The sequence below is a fragment of the Euprymna scolopes genome, chromosome 19, assembly GCF_053919585.1.
Source record: "Euprymna scolopes isolate OS-2025 chromosome 19, ASM5391958v1, whole genome shotgun sequence".
In the NCBI taxonomy this organism is placed as follows: Eukaryota; Metazoa; Mollusca; class Cephalopoda; order Sepiida; family Sepiolidae; genus Euprymna; species Euprymna scolopes.
The window spans coordinates 51142830-51167111 of record NC_136500.1 but is presented as its reverse complement, the minus strand read 5'-3'; the positions used below and the strand labels follow the sequence as shown (position 1 = coordinate 51167111).

The window sequence follows — 24282 nt, the reverse complement described above, 5'->3', positions numbered from 1 at the left end:
AACGGTCAAAATCCGTCTTTATATATATATATATATATATATATATATATATATATATATATATATATATATATAGTGTTATAATGGAATAATTCCAGAGGAAATCCGGGTATGAGAGCTCAATGTGGTAAACAGAGCAATAAGATAAAAAATATAACACGGAAATTACATAATCATCGACAATTATGTAATTTCCGTGTTATATATTTTTTATTTTTTATTTTATATATATATATATATATATATATATATATATATATATAATGCTATCACTTACATTTAGTGCATAATAACTAAAAAATAAGCCAGAAGTCTCACATATATATATATGTGTGTGTGTGTGTGTGTGTGTGTGTGTGATAGTTTATGTATATTCATGTTTATTTAGTTTATTTATTTGTTTATTTTCTATTGTTTTTGTTAGTTTTAAAATTATTTTGTATCTCTATCCTAGAGTAAATTTTATCTTGTGAACACAGTTGTTCGCTATTTCTCTTCTACAGTTTAATAGATGTTGGGGTTCTTTAAAGTACAGGATAGCAAATTTTTCATGAAGGCATAATCTACATTAAATTTATATAGGAAAGTGATCCCCCACTTTTTGAAAAAGTAATTTCTTCATATCATGAAAACTACTTATCTGCCCCAAATTTAAACGTAATATTCGTTTTCAGCACCATGGAAAACCATTAAAAGTCGTCATTTTAAAGTTTTTGGGGGAGTTGGAAAGAAACTTGACATTGACCAAAAAAATTAAGGCCTGGTTTTTGTGGCCTAATACGTTTAAGTAGTCTTTATAAATAATATGAAAGAAGAAATTTGGAAAAAAAAAATTAACATTTTAGCGTGGGGGATAACTTTTCTATATAAATTTAACGTAAAATGAGCACCCACTTTTTGGGCACAAAGCGTTCAACCAGACATTTCATCTCTAGCATTTTTTCAAGTTTGGCGATCGGCGGTGGTGGGTGGGGGGACAAAACATGACAAATACAAAAACTTTTAGTTTTTTTTTGTGGTGGGGGGCGCAGGAATTACATTTGAAACATAAAATAACAATAAATTTAATTAATTTTTAGGAAACCATTCTATACTTTCACCTAACAATTTTATAAACAGAACGAACCCCAAAATATGACAAATTCAATTTTTTTTTTTGGGGGGGGAGGGGGAAGATTACATTAGAAATATAAAATGACGAAAAATGTCATTTAATTGGTTTTGGAATTAATTTTTGGTAGATCTTTTTTTTCTTCTTTTTTTTGCAATCGGACGGGCATTCACTGCTAGTTTTATTGAAACAAAAGTTGTAATAATTTATTTTTAATTATCTTTTCTTTGCAGGGAGGAATGGTTTAATAATTGAGAAGACATTCCCAGCTATACCGTAGCTTGAGATCTTGTGAGGTAGACCTTTATGCCATTTAGGCCTTTGATATGTCAAGAGCATGTAGGCCTGTAGCAAACAATATGGCGTCCAAAATAGAACAAACTCTTGTGCAAAAAGTCTGTCTCCTTTTATTCAACCATTTATATTTCCAACAGCGCCTAAATTTGCATAATCATCCTTGCTTCGTATTCAGACTGTTCTAGGTTCGCATACCACAGTTTCCTTGCAATAAGCACATACTAATCATGGACACTTATTCTTCCTGCATAGTTATCACTCTCACATCTGATCTAATGGTCACACAGAATTACCATACAACCTGATACATTATAATCGGACATTATAAAACATAATCATAGGCTTCATGCAATGAAGTTTGGCGGGAGATAATTTTATTTTCAGTTGACATTTCTAAAAGTTTCTAGACTTGTTTTCGTTTCAAAGCTTTGTCTTTAATTTCTGAATTGTTTTCTCTTATTTCAGGTGAAGAATTTGTGTTTATGCAAGACGGAGGTGAATTTGTAATCAAGACAGAACTTGATATGTTATTTACGAAAGAACAATGGAGCGAGATAGTGCGTTTGTAAGTATTCCTTGTTTATCAATGTGTTATATAACCAAGTTGTCAGTAACAAAGAAATCAAAAGCTTTACGAAAATACTGATATCATTACCATTATTTATTCTGCTTTAATTTTATTGGGAAATGCATAAACTGATATATCTGTTGAGAAATTGTTCTTGTGTAATTAAAAATCTCTAAAAGTCTCTTTATTTCTGTTTCAACCTTATAGGTAATATACTATTAATAAAGAATTCTTATTATTCAGATTCTTCAAACTACTTTTTTCATCTTTAGTGTTTATTGTCCAACGTTTTGGTTGCTATAACCTTTGACCCTTTTTAGGTGTATCTTGTCGAACTCATGAATCTTTCTGTCAAACTCGGGAATCTGCACAGAATTTCGAACAGAACCCTTTATTAACCCATGTGAGTAGCAGATTTCCAAGCTTGACAAGATACATCTGAAGAATGTTGGAGGTTACATCGACCGAAACGTGTGAATAGTCTGAATAATCCAAATGATACAAATTATCAATCCTCGTAAAAGTTTAGAAACTTAAAAAGTAAAGAGTCCTATGATTTTGCTATCTAATTTACATATGTGTTTACGGTACCTACGAACAGACTGTTTAAATTAGTTGAACAGAAAAGGTCAACCCCTTCCCTCTCTAAATGCCCACAAAGACATTATGGAATGTTAAAGAGTAGTTGAATCTATGTAGAGTAAGAGTGGGTGAGAGAAACGCATAGATAGATCACTTATTCATTTAATTGCAATTTATGATTAATTGGAAGAACTCAATGAAAATTGTTTTCGAACATAACTTAATCCCAAATGTTTAGCATGTATTCAGTGTTATTAAATGGTATGGGGAAAACGTCTCAGAAAAGCAAACGTTGATTAGATCAATTTTTATTATTATCATAAACAGGTCTAAATAAAGTGTCTGTAAGAATTTTGTAACTGAGCATCTCCAGTTTAAATCAAAAGCCGCATAGTCTGTATTCTGCACTGCACTAAATTCAGCCTCTTGATTCTCATAATCTGGCGTTGTCTGTTGGTGTGCCGCCATTTCTTATGTCTATAAACAAGACATGCTCATAGAAGAGTAGAAAGTGGAGTTTCAGTTTACTTTTGGCAATCTTGCAACTCTTGCTTCGTTTATTTTGTTCTTCAGTCCTTAGATTCCATGAGCGATGTTTCTGATAAAGGGGGAAGAATTGCTGTTTTCTGGGTCGGAATCTATCCATCTTACACTCATTATTGGTTGTTTTTTTACATCAAAGTAGTATTGTCTCTGCTTTATGCTATTTTCATGGCAAGTGCTCATCCTCCCTCGCCAAACTTTCATGAAAAACACTCGTCTAGCCAAAATCACTATCAATAATTTCCCCCACTCTTTATTTGTGCCTAAACCTAAATGTAGATTCCATGAACAGAGCTTCTTAGTACTGCACGCCAGTACAACTCTCTTCCAATTACCTGCTTTCCAGCTGACTACAATCTGATTGTCTTAAAGTCCAATGTAAACAAGTTCTTGATGAACCGTCCCCCTAAGAAATCCAATTTACAAAATTCCCACTACTTATGTTTACTACACGATAATCACATTGACTAATGTATACGCATTAACCCTTATCCTCAAGTGGCCTCTGGGGCTTGATAGGTAGTGATTTCTGTGTAAAAAAAAAATGATTGTCCTCTCAGGCATTACTTCCTCCTCTTTGATTTTTTGGGGTGGAGGGGACGAGTGTAGTATATGTTTGTTTGTCATGATACGATCCATCCAGGCTAACAAAAATATGCTGTCAGATGTATATATATATATAAATGAAAATTACTTCGGACAAGGTATGAAGCCACTTGATGTAAGGATCTAAAATAAAAATACTACATCAAGATCAAAAACTAGTCAATAATAAGTGTTAGAGAGATAGATTCCGGCCCAGGAAACAGTAATTCTTCCCCCTTTGTCAGAAACATTGCTCATTGACTGTGAAGATTAAAGGACAAAATGAGAGGAGCGAGAGTTACAAGACTGTTGAAAGTTTTGCTAGTTATAATTAGCATGATGTAGAAATAAAGGCGAATTACTTTTAGTTATGCAGCAAGAATGTCTTAACAGGCATATGAGAGTTTATGAGTTTAAATACAAAATTAAATCGTCAAAAACAAAAAAAATAGTAAAGTGCAACAACTTACAATAAATAGTAGTAATGATTGTGACCCAACATTTAAGTGTAGTCTATTACTACAATTAGGAATGCACGTTTAAGGAATGTCAATCTTCAGCATATCTGAGCAATCATTTTTCTACAAAGTTTCACCTTTTTTTTGTTTGTTTCTGTCTATTTCTTTTCACCAGAAATAATACCAATTCAAGAATGAAAAGAAAAGCTATCCGGTCAAGAAATTTCAGATGGACCAACAGAGAAGTTCCGTATACAATCTCTGGATACTGTAAGACAACCTACTTTCTATTTCTGCTAAAACTAAAAGTGCAAATGTGTGAAGTCTGACTGAGCGATACGAAGGCTTCTTTTTTGTTTTACTAATCAGTCATCACTTATCAAGTCCAGAAGCCACTTGAGGATAAGGTATAAATGAAATGGATGGATTGTCAGTTGGAATGATAAAGAATATTATGAGAGGATTGAAACTGATGAATGGAATTAACAAAGTTTGATTACTTTGTAGAAGTAGTTGGTAACATTGAAGGTGAAGAGAAGCATGTCATAGTCTATAGAGAAACAATTTCTTTGTAATACGTTTTAGACAGGAAGTTTTTGGAAAGAAACTCCATTCATGGAAATTCTCTCTCTTATTGTTATGTTATGGTCAACCAATTCTTTGAATCCAAACTATAACAAAATATCTCTGTCGTAATACACAACTGAAGTCTTAATTTGTTGTTCAGTGGATAGTGATGTCCCTGTGTTGCTTTTTTTTCTTCTTGATACAATCATCTCCTTCTTCTTAAAGTAAATACTAATGATAGCACATAATCATTAGTGGTTTAACAATCCTTTTGGTGTGCGTGTAGTTTTTTATTTTTATTTTTCAGTGTACATACATAATTACCCCCAATCTATCCTCCACAGAATGAGAGCAGCTGTCCCAAAACACAACTGCCCTCTTCCATGGTCCAGAAAACAAAACGAGAAAGATTTAATCAGCCTATCCATTATGTGTCATTAGCAACTTTCTGTCTTCTCATTCAATATCCTAACATGTCACCCTAATTGTAAACTTTTAATTTCTTCTTTGGAAATTTTCACTTTTTTGCTTAATCTAACTATGGAAAATTTCGCTTTTAACATTATTTTTACGCATTTTATGTGGGGTCATCCGCTAGTATGTTTTAAAAACGTTTTGAACGTTTGAATAGACTCTCTCCAGTAAAAGAATCACTTATAACATGCTTGGACTGCTTGCTAAATATGTCGTCCAACACATGTCAACATTTAAAACAGATGTTAAACTGACGATGATGATGATGATGATGATGATGATGATGATGATGATGATGATGATGATGATTATATGATAATTCTGAGAACGGAAAATTATTATTGACTCCTCATTGTGCAAGCACTCTGTCTCTTGAGGTAGAAGGCGATCACCTAACAAAGCTCAATTATGACCCAATCCACACCTTTTCCTTTTTAATACAGGGTGTTACAGCAAAATCCGAATCCAAGATCATCACTAACATGAGCTATCAATGGTCGATGATCTATTGAACGATTAAAAAGAACATTTATTACTCCTCATACTGTAAGTCTCACTGTATGCTCATCGCGGATGCCTCCAAGTAGTCGAGGTGGCTTTGCTGAATTAGCTCAAGCACAGGTCAGTCAGGATACTGAGCTTCTTCTCCGCTGAAACTACAGGGGAATCTGCGAAGACATTGAAGAGGTTCCTGTCGTTAAGTATACATCATTGGCACCATGCCTGTCTCCTTTCTTCTTTCAATGCAAAAATCTTTCAGGAGGTGCAAAGAGGCATGTGGAAGTCCTGGATGGACAAGATTGCTATCGGACGCTCCTACATCTTCCAACAAGATTTCACTCTTGTACACAATGCCAAGACAACCTAAATGTGACTACAACCTTCCTGACTATTTCTTCTGATTGAGACCAAAACCAACGAGCATGCCTACATAATAGTCGACTCTCCGAAGGCTGTCATCGTGAAAACATCCGCCACTTTAACGCTTGTCAAAATGTGTGACTCATTTTGTGTTTGCCTCAAGATGGTTGTCTCTATCAGCAATGGTTGCATAGAAAAATAATATAATATTATTAGCTATTTAACTGTTATCGGCAGCTCCAGTAACTCTCGCTTCTCCTTTTTGTCCCTCAGTCCTCATTTCTAATGGGTGATTTTTCTGACAAAGAGTGAAGAAAAAGCTGCTTCCCAGGTCGGTAGTACTTCGTGAACAGTAGTCTGAGATGTCGGAAATTTTCTGTCTCTATGTATATCCTTGCGGCCATGTCACTAGTAAGGGTGCTGGAGGTAAACGTTTTCATCTGGGCTGACATTAACCGCCTGATAGTCAGGGATCCGAACCTTGGAATAACCACTAAGGAGGCTGTCCTATCAGCAGGTGCAAAGTACTGGGGCTGCTGGTGAATGGATTCTGGACCATGCAGTAGTCTCTGGTGGGGCCTCTCGATGCCATACTAGTGGGTAATTGTTACGGCTTTACCTTATCATGCGCCTCCAAAAAAAAAAAAATTCCCGTCCTTCCTCTCTTACTTTCCCTCTCTGTTCTGCTCTAACCAAGTATGCTGACCTGTTCCACAAACCCTAAAATCCTCAACATGAAATATCTCCAAAAAGAAAACACGAATAAACCTAGAACCCCATCCTCCTACGTAGACCCCTACTACCAGGTCTCCTTCTTCAACATAAGGGGTCTACGTTCTAACCTTCCAGAGGTTAAAACCCAATTACAGAAAACGAAACCTGACATATTCTTTCTAAGCGAAACTGGGATAGGGCCGACCACTTCCCTAGATGAGCTCATAATTAAAGGATACTCTATCAGAGAAAATTGACCACATCCTGTCTGCTCATCCTTCGGCTAACATTCACATTTGCGGTGACTTCAATGTCCATAATATGGAATGGCTGACCCACTCAAATAAGACTGATGATGAGGGGAGGTTCTGTCATGATTTTGCCATTGCCTATGACCTCACTCAGATTGTCCGCGAGCCCACCCGTGTGCCCGATACTACCGGTCAGTACGCACGCCGTCTAGACCTTTTTCTATCCACTTCCCCTGAGCTATGCTCATGTTCCGTTCTATCTCCTCTGGGACCCTCGACCACTGCGTCGTATCAGTCAAGATAAAAATGAAATATAATAAATCTACAGATGTACTTCTCCACCATACTGTATGGCAGACTGGAATAGCTTCCATACATTCATATCTGATCTACCTCTCCATTCCATGTTTAAAAAGGATGTGTCCTCTATAGTATCAGACCTGACCGAATGGTTACTGGTAGGCATAGACCAATTCATACCATCTAAAAAATTCCAACAAAAACTTAACAACCAGCCATGGTTCTCCCCAGAATGTGCTGCTGCCATCGCACACAGAAATCACTTTTTCCATAGCTACCAACGTAATAAAGGCACTGAAACCAAAGCTGCTTTCAGCGCCGCCAGCAACCACTGTAAAAGAGTAATACAAAATGCAAGAGAACTATATGCTCAATCCGTTAAATCTAAAGTAGCTGACCAGTTCTGGAAAATAGCAAATAGGATCCTGAACAGAAACGTGCGTTCTATCCCAACCATTACAATGGGCCAGAGGTCATCTCGACAGCATCCGACAAGGCCAAACTATTTGCCAAAAACTTTGCAGCAAATTCTACCCTGTGTGACGAAGGCCATCAACTCCCCATATTCCCTCCTATAACAGACAACATGCTATGCAACATACAAATATCTGTGCATGAGGTCGCCAAGCTAATCAAGAACCTTGACTCCAGTAAAGCAACTGTTCCTGACGGTATTCCAATTATAGTGTTAAAAAAATTACAACCAGAACTTGCCCCCATACTTACCAAACTGTTTCAGCATTACCTTAAGGAGAATTGCTTCCCAACACCCTGGAAAACCTCATCAGTATACCCTGTATTTAAGAATTCAGGTGATAAGTCATCTCCCTCTCAGTACAGACCAATAAGTCTCCTGTGTGTCATGAGTAAGTTGCTCGAATCCACAATAAATAGGGAAGTAGTCAACCACCTCAGCAGAAATAACCTTCTTAGTGACACACAATATGGTTTCCATTCTGCTAGATCTACCGCAGATGTGCTAACGGTTATATCTCATAGCATTAGCGAATCTCTCGACAAAGGCTTCATTTCTATGGCAATTGCTCTTGACATATCAAAGGCCTTTGATAAGGTTTGGCATAAAGGCCTACTACACAAGATTTCCAGCTACGGTATAACTGGAAATGTTTTCTCGATCATTAAATCATTTCTTTCAGATAGGCTCATAAGAGTAGTGGTTGATGGGCAGAAATCAGAGGCCCACAGTATTAATGCTGGAGTCCATCAGGGGTCCATACTGGGCCCAACTTTCTTCCTGATCTACATCAATGATCTCCCAAAACACATACTAAAATCTTTCATTGACATCTATGCTGATGACACAACCATCTATGGCAACACATCAAAGGCCATAAATGATGATGTTTTCTCTGATTCTCTCTCCTCTGATCTTGAGCGCATGGTACAGTGGGGAAAGAGGTGGCTGATTACATTTAATGCATCTAAGACCAAGCTCCTATCTACATCATCAACGCTCTGATCCTCATCTGGCATCAATTGAAATGGATGGCTCTCGTCTAGGGGAGGCCCCATGTTTTGATAAGCTTCTGGGGTTGACCTTTACTTCTGATCTTAAATCGAACACATACATCAAGTCTGTGGCCCAGGTCGCTGGGAAAATGGTGGGATTCTTCTACCGCTCCAGAAGATATCTCACTAATGATGCAATTCTCTATCTATATAAGAGCCAAGTACGTCCAAAGATGGAGTACTGCTGCCACATCTGGGCAGGAGCTGCTAAAAACAGCCTATCCTGCCTTGACAGAGTACAAAATAGACTTTGTGGCTTGGTGGGGATGCCCTTTTCTCTACCCTGCAACCTCTTTCCCACAGAAGAGACGTAGCGAGCATATCGTTGTTCTATTGTTATTTCCATGGCAAGTGCTCATCTGAGCTCCATTCTCTGGTCCCCCCTCGCCAATCTTTTTCAAAAAACACCTGACTAGCTGAAACCACCTAATTTTCCCCACTCCTTATCTGTGCCTAAATCAAAACGTAGATTCCATGAACAAAGCTTCTTTCTTAGAACTGCACGCCTGTGGAATGCTGTTCCGCTTGCCTGTTTCCCTCCCGACTTCAACTTGGATGTCTTCAAGTCCAACACAAGCAAATTCCTGATGAACCATCCCCCTAAGTAATGACACCTTACCAATTCTCCAATACTATTCCTACACTATCCCTTTGATTACTGTACACACAATAACCCTTATCCCCGAGTGGCCATTGGGCCTTGATAAGTGGTGAACCCCATGTAAAAAAAACAAAAAAACCAACTGCTGCTAAATGAACTGCCGGGTCTCTGCATATATAACTTTTGTTTTTTATTGAATGTTTTGCTTTCTTTTTATCAGATCTCGCATTTTTCTGCAACACCTTTTGTACATGATATGATTTTTTTATATTTTCTTACGTCAAGTCTCTAGTAGTAACAGGCATCAAGTCAACTTGGCTATCAATGAATGGAACCATTACACCTGTTTAAAATTCCGACCAGCCCGTTCCAATGACCGGAACCGGATAAGCATTCAAAATGGCGGTGGGTAAGTAACGATTTATTATCATGAAATGATTTTTGTCAATTAATAAGAGGAAAAACACCATCAATGGACTTTTAATCCAGCTTTTGCAGTGGGAGTTTCTCGTACTCAACAGTTTTGAAATCTCGAAGTAGACATTCTGCTATATTTGTAAAATTATAATTTACCTACCTCAAGAAAACCCGAAAAAGGTTGTACAATGGCTTAAATACTATGAAATATTTGAATATTTGCACTTAGGAAGTGGTTGGATACACCCATTTAACATTTAAAATTAATGTGCAAAGAGATGCTGTTGATGAATATTAATAAACAAAACAAAAGAAGAAAGGGAAAAAATTAAGCTATTCAAATATGTGATATGGAGGAAACAATAAACCGCTTTGGTAAGAATAAAAGCATCTTAGATCAATGTCATGTAGTGGGAGATTAAAATACAATAATAAAATATCGATGTGAAGAGACGTGTACAAAAGGCAATGCTTTTACGTTGATTATTTCTTTCATATGATGTGAAACAAAGGACAAATGAACGAATTAATTAAATTGGGTGAAATGATTTAAATTTAAAAGATCGTTTCGGAAAGTCAACGGCAGACGTAATTGATTGTTATATAAACGCATAAAAAACAATTTGAAAATTCGAGACAGGCAGACAGACATGAATGCCAGTGAGGGAGTCACATGCGGGGGTTGAAGTTTACACATTAGACCAGAAACCATTCAGACAATAAACGGGAATTTGTCAGTTGAAATACCCAAATGATATATGCATGCAGTATCTATAGAACAGAAATTTTTTTCATTTACACGGATAGCGACAGATTATAAGATCTTGAGATACAACGAAGACAAGGCAGTGCTAAATATCTTTAAACAATCGTTGGTGTAGGCAGATGTACAATTTGGGTATTTTATTAAATATTCTATTAAATGACTGAATCATTTATTTCTATAAATGAACCCCAGTAGTTTGATGCACAAAACACAGTCTCTTCATAATGAACCACGGACTATATGTGGTAAAATGTCATATCCTTCATGGGGTTAGCCTTTAAATATACATGGACGTAAACAGAACATAGGGGATTTATAGGACTAAACCTCTATCTTTATGGATAGTTGTGGTTCCTGTGGTGACCATCGACAAACAGATGCATTGGCAGAGATCATCGCAGCTTTGCAGAAAGCCATTCTTAAAAAAGCAGGAATGAGTGGCGAACTGTAAATTGTACAGGTTTGGCAAGCTTTATGGTCATCCAGTCATACACTATTCACTATGACTATGCAATTCCTACATCGTCGTACCTAGAAAACGGAATTATTAAACCTGACATAAACATATGGGTAATAAGGAGAAAGAAGTAACCCTAGCAGAAGTTTGTGTCTCCAATGAAGCTGGTTTAAACAGAACTGAGAGTGAAAAGATAATGAAATACTAAGGTCTCATGTATAACATGAAAAGGAACTGAAATCTCAGAAATATCTCCATCATTCCAGTAATTATAGGTGCAACCAGACTCATAAATTTCAAAAACTACCTGGCGAATATACCTGGTAAACTAAGTGCAAGAGAGATACAAACAATTGCACTTCAAGGGACGGTTAGAATCTTAAAAAGATCTCTCGGTTGAACTGTCTGAGATAGCTGGTAAATGTCTGGCATCCAGGAGGATGCCTTATCCTCAGCAAAAGCAAAATGATAAAAAAAAAAAGATGCGTTTAGCAAGTACTTGAGTATAACCTGCTTAACTATGCATGTTACGATATGACAAAGCACTTGAACACTGGGCGGAGTCTTGTTTTCAAGCATGTGATGAAGTTCATGGATAGATGATATGCATGGACTGACAAAACTTCCTGAGTAGAAAACTGGAGGTGGGAAGAGACTTATAGTGTTCTATACTTAGTCCCACGTAAGTGAATTTTATATTCTGTTTAGAAACTTTTGAGAGATGTGTCTGTGAAGGAGGAATGGAAGGAGGGGCTTAACATTTATGAATTACTAGACTTTTTAGTCCGTTAAAGACGGACAAAAGTTATAGTCCGTTGACTTAGAATGAGTGCTTAATGCCACATTTTATGGTTGAATATGGTTAAATTTTTGTTCATTTTTACATGAAATAATAATTTCTATTAATCCCTATTAATCCCTAACTACGTCGAACGAATGCCATAATCCTTAGTTCCCTGCACCATATCATAACAAAGGTCTATACAATATTTCAACCAGATCAGCTCAGTAGCTTCAGAGAAAACTTCTAGAATAAATGTGGTATTGTGGAAACACATCTCTATTAATTTCTAGCTGTGCATCTGACGGATGCCACAATATGTAGTTCGTTACACCTTATTACAAAAAGGTTCATACAAAATTTCAACCAAATCGGCTCAGTAGTTTCGTAGGAAAATTGGAATGAACACACAAACAGGTTGATAGACTAAAAGAAATATAACATAAGTGATTTTTATTAGTACTTACTACAAGTTTTCACAAAGACCATTATCAGAGATTGCTTGCTGTCAACAACTTGTGGTGTTCCCTGGAGTCTGAGTAATAACAAGTCTCCCTAGATTTTCAATACTCTCCACGCCTTTCAATAATCTTTGAAACGGAATGTGTGTAATTGCAACAATCATTTACCATTGATTTCTCGCTGGCAACAACCATTAGCCTTCATCGCAATTTGGGTGGCAATAAGCCTCCCCAAGGTCCGAGTTCACTTCACACACATCCAGCGAAGGTCTGGTTAATGCATTCTCTCCTCGGACTTTCCATCATGACTATTTGGTGTAGTGCCAGTTGATGTCAACACTACAATTATTTTTTTCTTGGGAGTGGGGAGACTAACTTACAATTATCCGTTTCAGTTTTCTTGATTTCATGTGGTGTTCATCTATTTTCGTTTACTTCTGTTCATCTTCTTAAACCACCATTGTGCTGTGCATTCAGTAGTGGTTCCTGGCCCAAACACTTAGTTGATATCGTGAGCTTTCTAAGCAGCTTTTCGGCCTAGCTTGCATTAAAATAAGGAAATTATGCGCACTTGCTTCTTTTTTTTCTATCTTGTATTCAAGAAAAAAAAAAATTGTTTTCGTTGTAATACCTTCACTTTACATTATCTAATTGTTTAAATCATAAGCATTTGCTTATAATTCAAACAATTAGATAATGTAAAGTGAAGGTATTATAACGAAAACTTATTTGAAAATACACAATTTGAAATCAAAATTAAAAATTCCGCAAGAACTTTCTTGACAATATTAATACATATACTATTTTCTGCGTTTTATCTATTTTAACTTTGATGTGCTTAGTTCTAATTACGTTGTTCTATCCAACTGTAAGTAAAGATTATGTTTCTATGTTCATCATATACTTTCCTTAGCCATGTCCATAGCGTTTTTTATGATTCTCTTATCATATAAATCACCCATGTAGTTTTTTCTCTTTTCACTTTTCTTTGTTTGTCTTTTTGTTTCGGGTTTTATCTTTTCCTGTATTGTTCATCTTGATGGTGTCTTTTGCTGTGGTGATCAGTCCTTCTGTGTTCCGAGTTATGTACTTTCTCAAGTCTTTTCCTTGTGTCTTCTACACAATCTTCTACACTTACCAATCCTCTTCTCTCTTCGTTTCTTTTCGTATAGAATCAGTTAATATCATTTCTTAGGTGTAATGCATTGTGCATGGTCATTAATTTTCTAGTTTTCTAATCAAAATGTGTAAATTTCTTCTTTGGTCCAGACTATGAATAGTCCAGAGTATCTTATTAGTGATATGGACCAGGTATACATAACTTTTATTTATACTGCATGATTTTGTTTATAAGTGTTTCCTTGTCCTTCTCAGATTATTATTATTATTATTATTATTATTATTATTATTATTATTATTATTATTATCATCATCATTATTATTATTATTATTGACTCACAAGGAGCTTTCACACAGGTCATCAAAGATCTCTCATTGAAGACAACCTGTGTTTTTTTTTACATGAGTATCATCACTTATCACCACTTATCAAGGCCCAAAGACCACTCGAGGATAAGGGTTAAGAGTGTACAGTAGTCAATTGAACAATATAGTAATTGTTAGTAATGGAAATTCCGTAAATTTTTTAACTTAAGTGGAACGGCTCATCAAAAACTTGTTTACGTTGGACTTGAAGACAATCATATTGTAGTCAGCTGGAAAGCAGGAAAACGGAAGACAATTCCATAGGTGTGCAGTTCTAAGAAAGAAGCTTTTTTCATGGAATCTTCGTTTAGGTTTAGGCACAGATAAATAGTGGGGGGAATTATTGATAGTGTTTTCAGATAGACGAGTGTTTCTTATGAAAGTTGGCGAAGGGGGGGAACCATAGATTGAAGCTCAGTCGAGCACTTGCCATGGAAATAACAATAAAGCAGAGACAAACTCGCAACATATCTTTTGTTCCCTGGAAACTGAGTGACAACAAGTCTCCCCAGATTTCCAGTACTTTCCACCTCTTCTGATAACATTTGCAAATGAATTTGTGTTATCATTTATTTATGTATTTATCATCATGTATCATGTTTAGGTGAGATATTTTGTGAATGCCTTCCAAATTTGGACCGTCGATGTGGGACACACTTTGACTTATTTCGGATAATTGATAGTGAGTGATAATTCACCAATATATTTTCAATTAGATTTAGATCAGGACTTGCTAGTGGCCATTTTATCATCTTTTATCATGTACACCTGAATAACCTTCCATCTTAATTTCTTTTGCTAGTCTATATTATGTATTAGCAGTGATCACAGTAATATTCATTTAAAATAATTGAATTACGTCAGTAATTTAATTATTCCATACAAATAAAACAGTAGATGTATACGCGTCTGTCTGTCTGTATGTATGTATGTATATATGTAAATATTTAACTGATAATCTCTTAAACTAATGGTCATATATATAGATATCTCAGTTTAAAAACCTCACACAAAGCAAACACGCAAGTGCAAATTATAAAAGGGAAACAATAATCACTTATCGCCCCATTTGACCTCGTGTCTAGCAGACAGGGAGCAACACTAATTTCTTTCTCTCTGTTCCTCTCTTCTTTCCCTTTTCCTTCCTCCAAACATTGCAAACCATGCACAAACAAACGGTACATGAATGAATTACCTCGGTAACAACTTAGAAAATATATTTATTTCAGTCCAAACTTGATCGGCAAAGATCAACAACACACAATATATGCATGCACACATATATTCACTAAAAGCTTTTATCTGTAAAAGAAATGTGTAAATGTTTCTTTGTGCTTAAATAAATTACACGTTTGTAAATACAAATAATCTCGTTTCTTTCTCATTCCATATAAGTTGTCGAACACGCATATTTATCCTCAACACTTAACACTAAAATTAACAGGGAACAGTAATCATACACCAAGGATGGTTTATAACAAGTAAAATCTTTGTTTGGACGAATGAATAACGTATACAGACATTTATTAGCAAGTTGAAATGCAAACTGTTCATTTTAACTTGCCGACATATTTCTAATTCTTTCTGCGCATGTGCAAATTCAATTCATTTCTTCAAGTTTAATATTAAATCTTTCTTACCTATCTCTCTCAATAGCTACATTGGTAGAAGACGCTGCTTGAGCGCTAAATGTTTTGGTTTCGATTCTAGCTGATGGCACCAAAGTCATTTTTTTTTAAACTTTTGAAATCAGTATTATATATTAGGTACAATATAATATTAATGTTTCATTGAATAGCAGGGGTAATTCCTGTTTGTTTATTTTGTGAACCATCTTTTCCATTTGGTGGGCCAATGTTCGAACGTTCTGTTTGAATGTAAAAAGATACTAATTATAAAATCGACGAAAAAATGATAAAAAAATATCGTAGATAAACACATTTCCACTATTGGAAAAAATTCTCAATTTACATTTATCATTTATTATAAAAAAGCTAAAACAAATCTCTTACTAATATGCAATAACCTGACACTCAACAAAAAATTGCTAAAAACTAGTAATGCCATGTATATTTTTAAAATTTTCTGTAGGGGAATGTGTCTTCAAAAACAATTCATACATCGGATGACTAAGACCAGTATTTCTTGCTGGCTTATATATCACTTGTCTTCCCCTAATAGCTCCATCTACCAACACTTAGTAGCACATGACACCTCCCAAAATGAATTTAGAACATATTAATAAAAAAAAAATACCGCTGTTATAGCCGTCTCATATTGTAACCTGTCCCTCCCAATTATAGAAGCTCTACTCATTCGCATAAACAAACTGACCATCAATCAGAATCAATATGAGGGGGGGGGGATACGCTTAAGTGCTTTTAAACGATTTTAATCAACTTTTTCAATAAATTCACTAAACGCAATTTTTTAATTCATCACTCGCCTGAAGACGACTCATGGAAATAGAAACGTTTGTGACTTTGCTGAATTTCTTTTTACATTCGAACAGAAAGTTTAAACATTGGCCTGCCAAATGGAAAAGATGGATCGCAGGAGAAACAAACAGGAATTATCACTGCTGTTCAATGAAACATGCAGAAGAGAAAAAACTGCTGCCCAAATATATTAATTTGATATTCAATAGAGAATTGGCTTTGTAATAATAAATACGAAACCTGCATGAATTAAAATATATTTAACGACCCCTCCCCCAGCTAGTTATATATATTATTCTTTGCACAACGTTCTATAAGAGTCTAAATTAAATACTTCTGATCATTTCAGATGTTCATCTTATGTTGGAATGCGTGGAGGGAATCAAGCAGTCTCATTAGCACCAAACTGTCGAATCGTAAGTAAATACTATTATTCTTTTTTACAGAGCACATTAATTAAATAAATAAAAAGTTTTTGTTTTTACAAGGGAGTCACCACTTATCAAGACCCGAAAGTGACTAGAGGATAAGAGTTAATGAGTGTAAGGTGGTCACTGAGACAACAGCATAGTGATCATTAGTGGTGGAAATTGAGTATAATTTGATTATTTTAAGGGGGCAGCTCAAAAAGAACTTGTTTACATTGGACTTGAAAAACAGACCAGCGGAAAAAAGTTCCATAGGCAGGCAATTTTAAGAAAGAAGCTTTCTTCATGAAATTTGCATTTAGATTTATATAAAAAATAATTTATATATTAAAGAAATAAATTAAAAAAAAAACAAAGTCTGCTGGATTTTTATTAGAGACTTTGATTTATCTGGTCTTCCAGTTAGGCTCAAAGTGTAGTATTTTTAATAAAAGAGATCCCAGATACCCACTCCCCTTCTCAAGTGTTACTATTTACTGACAATGGCCATTATTATTGTTAGCATGAGGCATGAACTAGAACACATGAGAAAGGGAAGTTTTTTTGAAATATCGTGATATATCGGCTCCATACAGACAACTCTAGTGAATGAAATGAAAAATTGAAAGCAAGTAAGATTTCAAAATAAATGAATAAAAATAAAAACAAATCTGTATCTTTTTTTGCAGTAACAACTCACCATATTTCTGCATTGTTATACATTGTCTATGTATAGTTTTTTTTAGGAGCGGCAAACTTTAAATTAAAATAAATTACAGAAAAATATTTTTATCATACAAAGATGTGATTTATTCCAAAGATTAATTTTTGCATTTATGATTTAAATACAATTTCGAGCACATAACCCCGCAACTTGTGTGTATATGACGTAATCTAGAGGTCCAATTTTCACAAACTCTTTGTATTAACTTAAGTGGTATACGGCTGATGCTGAGTGGGTGATGAATTAACGATGTTTTGACATCATCCAAATGCCTCCACTCGATTTGTTTACACAAAGAGCGTCGCTTAATATGCTAATGGCAGTTTGTATATCACGTCCCGATACACTCAACCCAAGATAGGGAGCATTATATAAATATATAGTTAAAAATAAAATAGGTTTAAGGCTCCCAAAATTCGTACTAGAACTGTCTACAGGGGCTGTGGCGCAGTGGTTAGCGTACTTGAAAAAATCAATTGTAAAAGTGATATTCTCTTGAAGGTTGAAAGTTTAATCTGCAGTGTAAGCAACCGAAAAATACAGTTACAGATTACTTAGGATCTCTATCCAGTTATGGCTGACGAAAGGAGAGCATACTACCCTCGTGAAGTAAATAAATGGTTCGATTCGAAATTCTGTCCAAATTTCCGAGTTCGACAGAAATATTTCCGAGTTTCACAAGATACATCTGAAGAAGGTTGGAGATTATATGGACCGAAACATTGTGAAAATGACATTCAAGACGAGAAAAGTAATCCAATGAATCCAAATAATACGAATTTCTATTGTTCTTTTTATTTAAAAATTTTTTTTTTTTACAAAGGAATCACTACTTATCAAGGGCCAGAAGCCACCCGAGGATAAGGGTTACTGAGTGTACAGTAGTCAATGGGATAATATCGTAGTAATCATTAGTAGTGGAATTTGGCATTTTTTACTGTTTCAGATTATATATATATATATATATATATATATATATATATATATATATATATACATACATACATATACATACATATATATACATATATATATATATATATATATATATATATATATATATATATATATATATATATATATATATATATATATTATTTCTATTTAAAACCAAATTGATTATTGCTGTGGTGTTACTTGATGCTTTGGAAAGGATTTTTAGACTGTATATGATATCTTAAGTTTAATTTGAGCCTTTAATTTTGCTCTGCTCTTAAATTTGTACCTCCCTAAACGCTAACATTACTCTAAATGTTTAAGCTTCCACTACTACTTTCAGCATTTCACTTTTAAAATAATCATAGATAATCGCACATTTCCCGAAAACAATTTATTAGCACTCAGTTTATCATCATTACAAAGGTTCAAGATTAAGTGGTGACTCTAAATAATTTGTTGCACACTTTTTCAATCAAATATGCGTCATATATTGAATATGGTGTTATATGAGAACGATTACATATACATGTTACTACATCCGTTTCTTAATTATTACTCTTTTTTTCTTTTTTATCCCGATCATTGCGTGCGTTATTTCACTATAGCACATATACAAAATGGCGCTTGCTTATTCTGGAAAGATACTCAAACATATGATCGCTAAACACTATTAAAACACCAAGTAAAATTCAATAATATTTCTACATAAAATGATGTAGAATCTAAATAATTGATTCAGTTATCATATATTTTTTACTCATCCTCATCCTCGTACTATTCCTCCCCCTACTATTACAAAATAAAATAACCTAACAATTATTAAGTGTGTTACTGTATGCATACCAAATGATTTCTTTTTAATACACTGAAACAAAGTTGAATACATATTTTAATTAACAATTCAGTTACTACTAACTGCTGTATCTGTCAATAAAAATAATTAGACGTTATGTTTTTTGGACAATTCTATCTCTTCTGACTATTATTTTTCCGGTACTAGTGCATTTTGTGAACCGAATTCTCGTAAATGTGCGATAAGGCGGAACCGGAAATTTACGCAAACCGGCGGAATATGCCTAGCGTTAGTCAAGTAAATAAGCCAATCAGAAAACGACAACAAGCGCAATTAGCCAATAAGAAGACACTTTATAAACAGACGACTTTTGATAAATTTTAGAAGAAAACAAAATTTAGTTATTAATTTTAAATCGTAGATTAGCACAGCAATAAATTCAACATATGCTGGATAAGCTACTACAGACATTGGAGCACGTCATAAAGTATTGCCAAAAAGTAGAAAAAATACAAATGAATATAAATAATAAAAAAAGGTACTCTTGCATAATTTGACCCGAATTCTCGTGAATTCCCGTCAAGCATGGATCGAGCGAGACCAGCAATTATCGGTGTCAGCCGAGCGTCGTAACGGACGCAGACTAATGAAAAAAAAAAAAAAACAGAAAAAATACAAATGCAAATAATCGAGAGTAACAAAAAAAACCTATCTTGAAAAATGAAAATATGTTTATTTCATTTTAGTATTTAATTTTTTTGTTTGTTTTTTCTTTTTTTGCAAAATATTTATCAACAGAATGTTTGTTTTTCTCTAAGGAAAGATTTTTTAACCGTATAATTGTTAGGTGTAAGTACAAGTTTTTTTGTTTTTGTTTTTTTCTTTTTTGTAACCATATTTTTTTTCTTGTTTTTTTTTTTTGTTTTCAAGACTTGTTGTTCAGTCAAGTTTTTTTAGTGGCACTGTCCATTTGTACATCTTCAGGAGAAACCATCCTTTACACACGATCTGTTTTTAAGTAAACATTTGTGTTTACAATTGTTGTAGCTCATTTTTTGGGACAGCAATTTCTTTTCCTGACATTATAACATTGTCTGCATCGATGTTTTCATTTTTTTTTCTAACATGTATAGATTTATTTCCTTGCCTGTCATTTTTCTGTTTGGCGAGTTTGAAAATATATTTGTCAGCTTTTCTTTTTTTGTTGTTGGTTTAGTCGCTTTCTTCCAATTCGAATGTCGTCTGCTTCCATTTAGATAGCGCTTCTTCTTTGGCTAATCAAACTCCCAAAAATTCAATTAAAAAAAAAGATGAATAAGTAACTAATCAGAAAATAAAAAGTCACCCCCACATTCTTAATATCACCTTAAAAATTACTAAAAACATAACAGAAAAAAATTAAATAAATAAAATATAAAAGTCAAGTTAGCGTTTCAACATTTGAACAACGCTCGCGGCTGACACCAATGATTGCCGGTCTCGCCCGATGCATGCTTGACGGGAATTCACAAGAATTCGGGTCAAATTATGCAAGAGTACCTAAAAAAATAAATAAAAGATAATAATAATAATAATAATAATAATAATAACAGCAGCAGCAGCAGCAGCATCTGAAATGAAGTGCAAGACACGTGGTTGGATAAAATTTTTTATTCTTTAAACTTTTTTTTTAAGTTGTCATTTATTACCAAAAAAATTATAACACATTTACAAAAAAGTGTGATTCTGAAAACTTTTCTTAATATAATCTTGGAAAAAAAAGAACTAAAAAAAAAACCATTGCTACTATTTATTAGAAAAAAATTCCATTCTTAAAACTAAAAAAAAGATGCTGCAGCTTAAATTTTTTTAACCATAATCTTGAAAAAAAAAGTTTGAAAATTTTTCTTGAAAAGAATTGAAAAATAAAAAATATTACAATAGTTTATTATTATTATTATTATTATTATTATTATTATTATTATTATTATTGCTTTTCAATTGTATAATGTTTTTAAGATTTGATCGGCAGCGCTCAGGCTTGGCATATTCTGGCAGTTTACGTCAGTTGCCAGTCGAGGCCGAGTGGACATTTACAGAAATCCTGTTCACAAAATACACTAGTGTCATTTTTACTATCATTATTATATTTATACTTTAAAACTTCACTGAGTCATAACCTAATTAGTTAAATAAGGAAAAATAACTTGCAAATCTATATATTACAATGTGGAACGATAAAAGTGTCGCCCTAAAGAAAACAACACTACAACTTTATTTTAAAACTTTTATTGAAAAAATCAATTCAGGTAACTTAATTATGTAGTAGAGCTGACAGTTATTCAATGTAGCCACCTTCAGCCTCAATCACCACCTTCATACGGGCCCGGAACTGGGAGCATATCTTTCCCATAAGCGTTGGCGGGAGCTCAACAAATACTGGGTAGATAGCGGCGATCAATCTGGCTTTGGTGTTGTGGGAGGTTATGTTGGTATGACCAAACGAAGTAGTTTAGTAGGTTCAGGTCAGGGGAGAAGATAAGGGGGGGCAGGGAGGGTACAAAGTCAAAGCCAAGCCTGGGTCTCTTTGGACTTGTGAGCAAGTGCCGAGTCCTGTTGCCACACACAGGGTTTGCCAGCGACTACCTGATTGTACCAGGGGATCACCACACTAGGCAGCACATCCAGATACTCTTTGATGCTGACTTTCAAGCCGACTTCGAAGATGTGAGATAGCATGATGTAGCTCTCATTTGAAATCACACCAAAGAGCATAACCGTGGCCAGAAACTTTGTTTTCTTCACTATGAGCACATCCCTGTTATTCGCCGCAATCCAGCGATGCATTTTGAAGGTGCTGGCAATCGTCTTGTTGTCATAGCTGGGATCGGTAGAAGGCATGAGTTTTACGCGGTGCATCTCTGATCTCACTCGTTGAACATTGTGCCACTTTCAGGCATAATAGAAGGCTCCTATCACACTTGGGATTTGTACACAACTGACCAACTTGTAGATGGTCTGCAACAAAAAAAGAAAACCGGTTTTCATAAAACGGAAATGGAATCATGTCATCCTTTCTAGAGCGTGTTGTTTTTGCTTTTAAATTTCTCTGTTCGTATGCAAATAGAAACATAATTAATTGACAAAAACGGAATAGGCAAATTCACATTGGTATGGCAATAGTTTTTCAAATCTATGGTCTAAATCTTTAGTTTAAAGAATTTTTTTCAAACTAGATAAATGTTTTATAAATTCAAATGAATTGGCATAACATGAACAAAAATTTAAATAAATATATTTTTTTAAACTGAGTGACATTTTCTTTTGATAATGTGCAAAAAACAAAAGATATCCGAGATTAGTTCAAAGCGAATACATTTGAACTAATCTCGGATATCCTTTTCTTATTTATTTTCTCTTCACACATCTCTAATGTTACGTTCATGCGTTAGTTTATGAATGTGGACAATTCAGAGCTAAGTGTAATAGCAAGTTTATTGAGCGCCATCTTACAATAATTAATCCCCCTTTTTTCTAGGAGAGTTCTCTAGAAAGGAGACAGAACTAGGGAGAGCAGTGGTCAGGGCTTGGTTACACGTAGTATATAACTTTTAGTGCCAAATTTTAAAGCAAACAAAGAATGTTACATGCAGCGTTTCTCTTTTTCCATTTCATGCATTGTAATGGAATAGTTTCAATGTTATGGACAGTGATGTATATTTAAAAAAAAAAAGAAGACACGCGATGAATATCAGTAGACGTTGTTTTAAATCTAATATTGCATGTTTTCTCTTTTTCGTTTCTTTCTTTTAGAAAAAGATTATTGTTCACGAATTGGGGCACGCCATCGGTTTTCAACACGAGCAGACTCGTCCTGACAGAGACAACTATGTGTACATTATACGACAAAACATTCCTCCTAACATGTATTACAACTTCCAAAGGTATAGCACAAATAGTGTCAACGATAAGCAGGTGCCATATGACTATACGAGTGTGATGCATTACGGAGCTTATGTAAGTACTAAGTTTATCTCTTTTTTTTTTTTTTTGTAGCCGATGTATGAGGATTGGCTTTTGTAATTAGCTGGACACAAAGGCAAATAGGCAATAGGCAAAGAAAAATAATGAAACTTAATTAAATATAAAAAAATTGTATCTAGTTTTATTTTGCCAAAATGTACAATTACAAATGGTTAGGTTCAGTCGCTTGCGTTACAAGAATCTTATTGCTGTGAAGTATCATTTTGTAGACGTTTAAACACAATGAGCAACTTACACTGGTGCGTTGTTCAACAATTCGCTATCTTCCGTGAACCAAGACGGTAACGTTCTACTAAACAGAATGATTACACTTACATGATTGTTGCCAAAATTCTCAAGAAGGCCAGGGGTGACTTGAGTGCATGTTCAGCTTGCACCGGTGATGATGAAAATGTGAACGTCACGCCGAGGTTTAAGAACAGCTTTGCAGACTGAAAGAAATTGTCCTGAAATGGACAGGATTTCTGTTGAGAAGGACAGATAGATCGAAATGTAGTTTTAGAGATTGTCCTGTAAATAACAGATTTGTCAGAAGAGACTGGATAGGAAAAAGGAACAAAAGAATGTTGGTTAATGGGTTCGGTTAATAGCTTCTCGAGTATGATGACGAAGGCGCAGTTGTGGAATTTAAATGCCGTTTGGGCGGGTTTAGTCAATAGCTAGACACGTGGAGTACGTCCATAACTAGACGAAGTTGACGATGCATCAGTAGGAGTAGTTGATTGAATCAACGTCTGCATTAATGGTGTTAGTTGAAAGCTAGATAGAGTCATGGCAGCTATGATTGTAGCAGCTGACCATGTGTACTAATTTAGTTTATCAAATTGTAATAAGTGTCCTATTATCAGACAAAATATAAATCTATATATATATATATATATATATATATAAAGTGAACGTGTCTGTCTGTGTGTGTACATTTTCCAACGCAATAACTCTATCAATTTTCAGTCTACAGACTCGAAATTTGACATACAGAGTATTGAGATATGGGAAAATCTTTGTAAGATATTTTCGGCCAGAAATTTGGCTGTTAAGGGGTCAAAGTTCAACGATTTGACCTTTGATAACTCTACCAAACTCCTCCGCCAATTTTGGGTCTAAACACTTGAAATTTTAGATATAGGTTCCTTAGACATGGATCTAACT

The 24282-nt window shown here is 34.7% G+C and overlaps 1 protein-coding gene across 1 annotated transcript in view; it reads left to right on the top strand.

The window, feature by feature from the left end:
- The window catches only part of LOC145303575 (uncharacterized), a 115837-nt gene that overhangs the window by 39258 nt on the left and 52297 nt on the right, over positions 1–24282 (top strand). Inside the window, exons 3-7 of the mRNA XM_080145118.1 lie at positions 1874–1973; positions 4320–4414; positions 9728–9851; positions 16597–16663; positions 22903–23106. Of these exons, the coding sequence (XP_080001244.1) occupies positions 1874–1973; positions 4320–4414; positions 9728–9851; positions 16597–16663; positions 22903–23106 (590 nt within the window). The remainder of the gene's footprint in view (positions 1–1873; positions 1974–4319; positions 4415–9727; positions 9852–16596; positions 16664–22902; positions 23107–24282) is intronic.